Below are 9,925 nucleotides of genomic sequence, written 5' to 3'. Positions count from 1 at the left end.
GGCTGGTACGTGCGGCAGCTGCGGGAGGAGGTCGGGCGGAGCAGCCGCGAGAGGGAGGCCTCGGCGCGGCAGCGGGGCGAGCTGGCCGCCGCCCTGGACGCCGTGGTGCAGAAGGTAGCGCGGCGCCGTCGGGGCGGGGGGGGGGGTGCTGCATAGCCCCCCGCCGCCGTGCTTGCTTCAGGTCAGGGCATAGCCCGGCTTGTTGGGAAGCATAGCCAAAAGGCCGCTTTTACGATGCTGAAAGCGGCGCGGCGGGGCGGCTCGTTCCTGAACGTGAAGCGGTTTTATATAACACGCCCGGGTGGGTGGAAGTGCAGGACTTGCAGTCCTGTGAGCCTGCCACGCGTCTTTTCTTTCTTTCTTTCTTTTTTTTTTTTTTAATATATTTTCCGCCATTGCAAGCAGCGCGAGAGGGAGCGCGGCGCGGGCAGGTGCGCGCCGTCGGACGTGGCAGGAACTAGCGCCGTCCCGGCCGGGCCCGCCCGCGGCTTCGGGCAGCGCCGGGATGCGCCGCGCGCCCCCGGCGGCAAAAGCCCGGCCCGTGCCACCGAGCAGCGCGGAGGCAGCGCCAGAAACGCCGAGTCGCGCTTGTGCCTGGCGGCGCCTTCCAAATTCCTGCCGCCCTCGCCGCCGGGGGAGCCGGACCCGAGCGCCCGTCGCAGCCCGGGCTCGCGGAAGGGCGGGGAAGTAGTCAGCAAAGAGCGTATGGCTCGAGCGAATGGAAAAAACGCTTTTTCCTCCTACTTTTTTTCCCCTCCGGCCTTACTGGCCCCCGAGCTGGAGTTTCACAAATGGCAGTGTCTGTCCGGATAGGTCTCAGGGTGCCCAAAACTTAAGAAAATGTTGTGTGTGAGGGCACATGATCGCATTAAAATACAGTCGGACTTGTCTAGGGAGTAGGTAAATCGGTTTGAAAGCAGTATGTAAAGTTACAACTGCGTCAGATGAGAGAAGGGGAAAATCTTGCCTCAGCTCGACCGTGTTGTGCATTGCGAGCTGCCTCTGTGCAGCCGTACCGATTCCCCGCTCCCTGGGTATGACGAGTTTGGGCTGGGGCCGGGCGTTCTCAGACCGTGCACGGCATTGCCCGGAAGCGCGGCAGTCTGTACACGTGGAATTTGTAGGATCAGTGTCTTGGGGCTTCCTCTCTCTCTCAGCAAGGAGGAAAAGGAGCATTTGTATGCAGTGAAAAAAGGGTTGTAAAAATGCAGGACTATTTCTGAAGCTAATCTTAAATCCTGTTTGTTTTTTTTTTTAAACTCGGTGTTGTCTGGGTCACGCTTTGAACTAGCAAGGGTTGGGGTTTTTTTCCTAGTTTTTAAGGCCTTGTTACAAACTATAGGAAGGAAGAAATTGCAATGGCAGGGCGTACAGGACATAGAATTATAATATGTGAGTATTATATGTGAGGACTGAGATATATGAGCAGTATATAAACTCTTCCAAGCAGGAGTAGATATAGTTTGCTCCCTCCATCTCTGCGTTCTTGCAGAAAAATCTTAGGTGTATGTTATGTGTTCAAGGGAAAGGTACAGAACATAAGTTTATGAAGAGCTGATTTCAAAGAGGACAGAAACTTTATCTGCCAGTGTATAGCAGAGGGCTGATGTTAGCCATTCGTGCAGCAATGCAAAAATAAAAGGCAGAGGAAAGCGATCACACAGAGCTTCAGTACAACCCTCGAAAGCTTTGTTTGCTGTGTTCTTGTGCTGTCTTTCCAGAAGAACGTACTTGAGGAAGAGGAGACCTGATACTGCTTTACAAAAGCATAGGGTCCTGTTCAGTGCTTACGGAGGGGTGGGCAGTACAGGCTGCTACGTGGAGCTCCCTTTCGGCTTTCAGTGCACAGAGCCACCGTCAGGAGCGTTGTATAAGCTCATCTGCTTTACACATCAGCAGTAGGAGGAGAAAGGAAATGATGTGGAAATCTAGTCCTTGTAGTATAGCACACGTTTGAGAAGCCAAGGTTATTTGGTGTTAGAAGACGAGATAGTATGACTGCTTTGCGAAGACACAGTTGTTAGCTATGGAGGTATTTTTATGTCCCGTTTAGGATAGTAAACCTTTCAAGGGCTAAGGTTTCACAAGTTACCAGCCATGAGCAGCAAATGGGCAGACAGGCACATAGGTGCGCACACAAACCAACTTTGTAGTGAAGATGAGCTATTACTTTGGAGTTGTGGGTTTTTCCCCTCTCTTGCGAGGGATTTGTCTGGGGCCCTGGTGGTACTTGGGGGAGCTGAGCATATGTTAGGACAGATCAGATTAGAAGCTGGTCTAATTTGAGGACCTTGGTGCATTTTATTGTATCAGAGCTCTGTGGCTGGCTCCACCAGAAGCTAGAAGTATAGGGAACGGTCTTTAACTTACACCACGGGCATTGCCCAAATGCAGTAGAGGAGTAGGCGTCAAGTACTTCCACCGCGGTGTTTCTCCAACACTGTGCATACCCCTCTCTCCATATGTGAGGGGTGGGATCCCTCTCTGTCAGATTTACACCAGCAGAGACCTCCTGACACTCTAGAGAGTTCCCCTGGACATTTCTGGTGCCTTTTCTAATACTGACATACAAAGATAGGTTGATTGCAAATATAAATTTAGTGGTTTAGTTGGAATGTGTCAAGGAAAATAAATGATTTGTCGTAAGAGGGAGAGGCGAACTTTCTTGCGCAGTCCTTCTAGAGTCCTGAAGTCCATTTATAGGGATACAGAAAGAGCTCTCTATGTGGAAAAAAAATCAGAATGAATGACAATTACGAAGTAATGAAAGTAAGGTTGGTAAGTCAGTGTAATGGCTGTTGCCCTGCAGCAATTTGTATGCCAGTATTACCTGCTTCCCCTGCTCCCCCCCACCTTTTAATTCATTCTTAGCCTGGTATGTGAGATCTAGAGACTACAAGCTATGGGAAAAGTAAAGCTACAAACCTTTTTACAAAAAGCAGGGGGCAGGGGAAGGAAGTCATTTTTATGGGCATTCTGCAAACTTCAGGGATCTCTTGGAGCAAGGGAAAGTTTCATGACCAAACTACAATTCTTTCACAGCATAGACCTCCACTAAAATCAAGGAGGCTTTGACCAAGGATTTAATTCAGAAAAAATACATGTGAATAACTTAATTAGTAATTAGTAAGTCTGTTAGATCTTTTGAGATGAATTTCTAGGTTCAGAGGCTGACTGAAAGCTGCTGGAATCCTTTTCAGTTAAAGAGGAAAAAAATAAAAAAGACCTCTGTATAATTCTTTCTAAGGATATATAAAGTATGCTTCCTTCCATTTCCAAAATAAAACCACCCCTCCAGCTGTTTATCTAATCAGTAAACATGGCAGCCCATATGGCAGGACTGATTAATATACCCCTCAGACATAGAGAGGAGCGTGAAGCAACGCGACATGCATTACTCAGCACTTGCCCTTCTGCCAAAGCCTTGAGGTATTTTGTACGTGATGGATTCCTGTTGCAGCCAGTGGGCATTCTTACATTACTTTGCAATGTTTTTTAAAAAAAACAACCCCCCCCCACAAAAGACTTCTTGACAGTCGTGAGACTGATACGCTGCTTGGCCCCAGAATTAGGTAATGCACGCTTCCCCTTTGGTGTGCCTGTGTCTTAACTGTAGAGGTGAGAGTAGTTTAACTTGGTGGCCACTTAACCCTTGCCCTTTTCCCTATTGCTGTCAGTGAAGCCAGCAGTAAAGGTAACTTGTAGTTGGGATAGTAACAGCTTCCTGTGAGTTGGTCCCCTTAACAGCTGCTGCAACTTTCTTCTATGCCTGCATACACATACGTGCACCTATGCCCCTTTTCGCTAAGAGTGTGTATGTATAGGCATGTGTTTGAATAATGTGGTACTGTCTTTAGAACATTAAAGCCTTTCTATATTTTTATCTTAAAAAATAGCAAACAAGAAGATTGTCTCCAGAATTACACTGATGTCTAAGAGCAGCAAAATGTCACGATTACTACTTCTATTCACCAGCTATTCCTAGCTCCCCTTTTTCCCTGTTTTTTCCCTGTTGTCCATCCTCAAGTGGTTTGAAACTTCTTTCATGTTCAGGTATTGGCCTAAGGTCTGATCACCTGTTAAAGCCTAATCCCAGTTTCTCCATACTTAGGCAAAATTCACACAGAAGCTGGTGCTGGATTTTTTTTGTTTATTTTTTTGCCCTAATTAAGGACTTGCAGCCCATAGAACCAACCCCAAGGAGTTGTAGAGGGAGGGATGGCTCAGAGGTCAGTGTGCAAACTCTGAAGACTTAGGTTTGATTTTCACTGCTACAGACTTTGTGGATAATCTATGGCAGGTCAGTGAGACCCAGGATCCTCAGCAGAAGGTGTGCATATATAGAGCTTTGAGGCTGAAGGTGCTGGGCTTTTTGTACTTCCTATAGATATAGGTCATAGGGTGGCCTCAGATAGGAAGCCTGAAAGACTGGAAGGTGGTGATCATTTCATATGATAACCAGGGCCATAAGGACCTTAAAAACAAAGGATAGGCATGTAGCTAAGGATGAAATTGTAAGTGTTAAAGATATGGATTTCTGTTTCAGGTGCGTTCCCTTCAAGCCACATTTGGAGAGTTTGAATCCATGATGAAAATCACTCAGCAGAAACAAGAAGTTACTGAGAAGGCTGTTAAGGAAGGGGAGAGCGAAATAAACCGTATCAGTGAAGTGCTTCAGAAGCTACAAAATGAAATCTTGAAAGATTTGTCTGATGGCATCCACATGGTAAAGGATGCAAGGGAACGAGACTTCACATCACTGGAAAACACTGTGGAAGAGAGACTAACAGAGTTAACCAAGTCAATAAATGATAACATCGCTATATTCACTGAAGTCCAGCAAAGGAGCCAAGATGAAATCAACAATATGAAAGCAAAGGTTGTTTCTCTAGAAGAAGCAGATGTGTATAAGCATGAAATAAAGGTGCTGAAAGATGCTTTTGATGAGATGCAGACCTCCATGAAAACCAAAGAAAAGGACATAGAGGCCCTGAAAAGTACAATAGACTCCATGGAATCTGATGTGTATACTGAAGTGAAAGAGTTAGTCAACCTCAAACAAGAACATGAGAAATTCAAAGAGGCAGCAGACACTGAACACCTTTCGTTAAAAGCTTTACAAGAGAAAGTTCTTAGAGCTGAGGATTCTATTATGCAGCTCCCCGGTGACATTAAAAGACTTGATGAAGATTTACTGCAAATTAAAGCTGACCTCAACAAATGGGAAAAAAATGAACTCTTCAGAAAAGCATTAGAAACTTTTGAAAAGAACAGTGAAGGACTGGAGTCTCGTTTGAGACACACAGAAGAGAGCCTGGAGTCTCTAACTTCTGTTGCTGCTCAACATACTGAAAAGTTGCAATCTTTCCTTTCTAAGGAGGCAGAATATGAAGATAAGCTCAGTACCCTAGAACAAAGCATTACCGCTCTTCAGGGAATCTCAGATAAAGACGTAACTTCAATTACAGACGTTCTGAGAAATCTTGGTGAATCACAGACCTCACTGTACAATGATGTGGAGAACTTGAGACGAAGTATCAGTGACCTGCCATCCTCTGGTGCTCTTCAGGATGTCCAGAAACAAATTAGTACTTTGTTGGATCAAGGAAATCTTCAGACAGGTCAAGCACATTCTCAAGGCTATCTCGAAAAATTTTCTTCTGTTGAAGGCTCTGTAGATGAACTGAGATCTTCTGTCAGCCAGGTTGATTCTGATTTGAAAATGATAAGAACTGCAGTGGATAGTTTAGTCTCCTACTCAGTGAAAATTGAAAATAATGAGAACAACTTGGAGTCTGTGAAGAGTTCGATAGATGACTTGAGGAATGATCTGGAAAGATTGTTTGTGAAAGTAGAAAAAATACATGAGAAAGTTTAGGTAGCAGTGCTCCTTGTACAAATTTTGGATTAAAGAGAATAGCTTTTGTATGCCCAGTTTTTTACTCTCTCTAAAAGCAATTTGATACCTCCAAAGAGAATAAGAATACTTTAATAATAGAGACAGTTCTGCTTATTTCCTTTATTTCTCTTTTGTGTAGTTTTTTGTTTTGTTTTATGAAAACATGAGTTTAGTTGGGGTTTGAGTTTCTAAGGGCTCATCTTCTCTAGAAAGTTGTGCCACTGTAACTATTGTGGTGTAGCTAAGGCACTACAGCCTCATTAGCATGGGCACATATTTAATGGTATGAAGGTGTTTCACACTATGACACTAGATATCCCACACAGGAGGGCTACGGCTGTTTTGGTATGAAAACCATACTGCTGTACACACTGAGGATTTGACTGGTGTGTTTGGATTAAGAAACAAGTGAACAAAACTACATCTCTAGCTAAAACTGTTATACTGGTAAACTTGAGTGTGGAGCAGGCCAGAAGTAACTCATCCGTTTCTGCAGTTTGGGACTCAGCCTTATGGTCAGTCTACCATGCATCAGCTGAGCTGTAGTACATTTTTGTGTGTCCTTAATCTCTGCCAAGGAGCTAACAGGCGTTAGCTGAACCCACCATGAGGGCAGCTTGAGGTAAGTGGCGTTGCTTGGGGCTGAGACTGTACGCGTGGACACTTACCACAGCCCAGCTGGCACATGGCGAGTTGCTAAGCAGTAGTAGCTTGTTTTACAGCTATTTTACAGTGGGAAGAAAGAAGCAAGTTGTGACTGTTGCACTCAAGAGCAAAGAAGAGCGGGGACAGAAAGAAGCGCTGCTTCACTCAGATGCTGAGAGGTGGTGCACTGCATGGCTGGAGAGATTTACTGATTGCGATCATAGGCTTCTTTCCCAGCATCTTTAGCTGCTGATGCAGAAGATCAGTGCTGAGAAGGGACATCTGAGCTGAAGGATGAGATTAGTTTCAAGAGAGTACAGTAACATTTTTGTCATATTTTTGGGCTGTTTACGTGATGAGGCTGTGTTTTTCCGGTAAAGTCCTAAACCCCCATCTGTGATACAGGACTTTCTGTAGAAACAATCACAAATTGGAAAGAGGAGAGAGAAGGACTGAAATCACAACTTTGGTGTTCCTCATACAGCAAGCATGCTAATAATAATAATACACACCAAAACACAAAAGGAGGAAAATCAGGATGAAATCAGCAGAATTGCTTCTAAGGCATATGCATTTCCAAGTTCTTCCATAGCTGGCAGTGACCTGAATTATTATTGTCACATTCAGGACTTCAGGCCTGATGCTTTATCACTGGTGTCACTGGGTGTCTGCCTGGGACACTGGGAGTAAAGGATCCCTCTACTGACTAGCTGAGAATGAGAAAAAGTGTCTGATAACTCCAGATGTTGATGTTCATTTAAAAACCACTTCCTTGTGGAGCTTTCTTAGTTTTCTGTCTTTTGGGGAAGGATTTCTAATATCCCTCCTTTTAAAGTTTTGTTTTGAATGTTATCCAAAGATTTGATACAGGTGTCTGTATGTGGATATCTTGGAAATAATGGCCACTGCTGGCTTGTAGAATGCATCATGACCACCTCAGCCTGGACTAGCCAGATCTTTGGCTGCATTAGAAAGGAATTCCTAGAAATAGCACCTCCAGTGCTATTTCTTACCAGTGGTAAGTTTGTGGGAACAGCACCGGTAAAAAGAAGTTCCCTTAGCTAAATAAGATACTCAACTATACCCAGTGTTATTCCCCCTGTAAACAGGAAAAAATTGCTGACATAATAGGAGGGACCCAGGCATTGAGATAACTTTGTTGTCACTGATTGAACTGCACTGTTCTTTGTTGACTTCTCAAGTTTTTGAATAATGTTGTTTAGGTTACTGTGAAAATGAACTGTATGGCTTATTTGCAGTATTTTTAATACATAATAAACATTTGGAACATTCTTAGCACCTTTTTTTTGATTGCTGCTTACTTAACATAGTGTTTTCCAGAATGCTCCCAGTGGGATACTGGAAATGGCTTGGGGGAAGTGTAAGAACTTTATACTCAGAGGGGACACAGCCCATTATTTGTTCTCAGCTTTCACAGGGGAACATAAAGGTAGTCTTATCTGTTGTGGCTATGAAGAAACTCTTGAAAACAGGAGATGAGCCTGATCAATGCAGCGCTGTTGACTAGAACACTCAGAAGCTGCCAGACTGTTCTGAGGTAGGATATGCATGATTTGTGCGATGAAAGCTAACTCAGGTGCCACCAACAAGGCTTTATCATGCTGTTTTTAACCACTTTCTCAATGCCCAAAACATGTAGAATGGAAATAATGTACTGAAAGGACCTACATAACCTTTCCAAAGCGGCTGCTCATTTTGGATCGCTTTGAAAACTGGATCGCGAGAGCCATAAACTGGCAGTATCTTCATGAAGGAAACCTGGCTTTCAAAAGTTTGGGAAAGGCTGACTTCATTCTGATTGCCCACACAGATGCACCCAAATTTACCCTACAAGTAGCTTTAGAATAGTGAGAGCCGAACGTTGTTTCTTCTGTACTGCTTACAGTGTTGAAAAAAGGAGCATGGGCATCATCATGCCCTGGTAGTACCTGAGGCCAAATTCTAGAGACAGGTAATACCTGTTATTAGACTACCTATCTATTGGGCAAAGCAGACAAGCACACAAGCCCTTCCATCTAGAAAAGACACAACATAATCTGGTGGCAGGGAGCTGACCATGAGCATGCAGTGGCTTTGAAAGGTAGTAGTCCCATGATGAGGGAACTTAAAGTCATTGTAAAGTCACTGGTGCAGCTAGGCCAAGCTAGATCTCAGAGATTAGATGAAAAATTACTAGCTACACTTCTAGTAATTAAAATCCTATGGCAAACTATTGAAATTATTTATTTCACTAAATAAGTAATAATAATTTTCCATAAATAATCACGTGGCTGGAGGTAGGGATCGCCTGAAAGGATCTCTTGGCAGGCTTGAGATTCAGCTTTTATATTTGGTTTGGCAGCCTCGTGGAACACAGATGCTTCCCAATTCACTAGTAAATGCTCACAGAGCACATCAAGACCTAGTACTGCTCTTCAACATTGTTATTACAGCTTCCAACAGAAGAAGTGGAGAAGGTCTCAAGTAAGTCATTGTCTGTTATCAGTGTTCTTTGACATTTGCAGTAATTCATCAATACATGCTGCTCCTGTATCAGCTTTCACCTGGAACTGTCCAATTGATTGTTAAGTGTTGATTGAGTCAGTTCATTAACATTTGTCTTCATTTTCAGCTCTCATCCTCTTATAAATGGAGAAACTATTAGACCAAGAAACTGTGGTCTTGATTATACTTGAAAGGGCTTGCCCAAATAACGACACTGGCAAACCTGATGGATGGAGATAAATCTCGTGCTGTTAAAGACACTTTTCCTGCAGGGTTAGACTGCTGTCTCAGGTGAAATAACCTGTAATAGTAAAAAGAATTTCTGTTGGCATAAATGTGTATGTTAGAGGATTAGTGATTTATTTTTTTCACCATGCTATTTAACATAACGGAGCCAGTAAAACTCTCTACTGTAAACAAAGCTGCAGAGAAATTAAACTACAGGGACAAAGGCATACTAATATGAGCAAACACCAGAATAGCCTAAAAAGCATGCAGCATGGTCTCTTCGCTCTGCCCAGCACTGCTAAGGATGGGCTGTGTCCAGTTTTGGGCACTTCAAGAAAGATGAACTGGAAAGGCTTTAGAAGAAGAAAAGAAAGATGATCAGAAGTCAAACGTTCTGTGAGAAAAGATTGAACAATTTGGCCCTTTTAGACTTAAAAAAAAAGAAAAATGGATTGAAGAGAAAAGAGGGAGGAAACAATAAACAATCTCCAAATACATAAAAGACTTTCAAAACATAAAGAACTCATTATGGAGAGGGTGAGATGTTATGGGCAGAAATGCAAGAAGTCAGTGGCAAGGATAGCATAATGGCACTAGAGAGGCTAGAGTCTTCATCGCTGCAAGCCTCTACGCGTATGTGGGGCAAAC

The 9,925-nt window shown here is 43.7% G+C and overlaps 1 protein-coding gene across 2 annotated transcripts; it reads left to right on the top strand.

Annotated features, from left to right (window-relative positions):
* The first annotated feature begins 6 nt into the window (after window positions 1-6).
* On the top strand, window positions 7-7,840 carry CKAP4 (cytoskeleton associated protein 4). 2 transcript variants are annotated; one of them, XR_003252052.1, is made up of 3 exons: window positions 32-114; window positions 4,547-6,521; window positions 6,622-7,840. XR_003252052.1 is itself a non-coding variant. In XM_026056821.1 (2 exons), exon 2 carries the CDS (start codon window positions 4,586-4,588, stop codon window positions 5,876-5,878), a length of 1,293 nt encoding a protein of 430 aa, XP_025912606.1. In that variant the 5' UTR covers window positions 7-114; window positions 4,547-4,585; the 3' UTR covers window positions 5,879-7,840. The 2 variants fall into 2 exon arrangements, 1 of the variants encoding a protein (XP_025912606.1); XM_026056821.1 differs by having other exon boundaries at window positions 7-114; window positions 4,547-7,840.
* Window positions 7,841-9,925: the final 2,085 nt, after the last annotated feature.

This window comes from Apteryx rowi, unplaced genomic scaffold, assembly GCF_003343035.1.
Source record: "Apteryx rowi isolate R43461 unplaced genomic scaffold, aptRow1 scaffold_133, whole genome shotgun sequence".
In the NCBI taxonomy this organism is placed as follows: domain Eukaryota; kingdom Metazoa; phylum Chordata; class Aves; order Apterygiformes; family Apterygidae; genus Apteryx; species Apteryx rowi.
This window is presented reverse-complemented; position numbering and strand designations above follow the sequence as displayed.

Bases quoted from the DNA above. Each gene is read 5' to 3' on its own strand.
- CKAP4 (XM_026056821.1), top strand. From the start codon at position 4,586: ATGATGAAAATCACTCAGCAGAAACAAGAAGTTACTGAGAAGGCTGTT.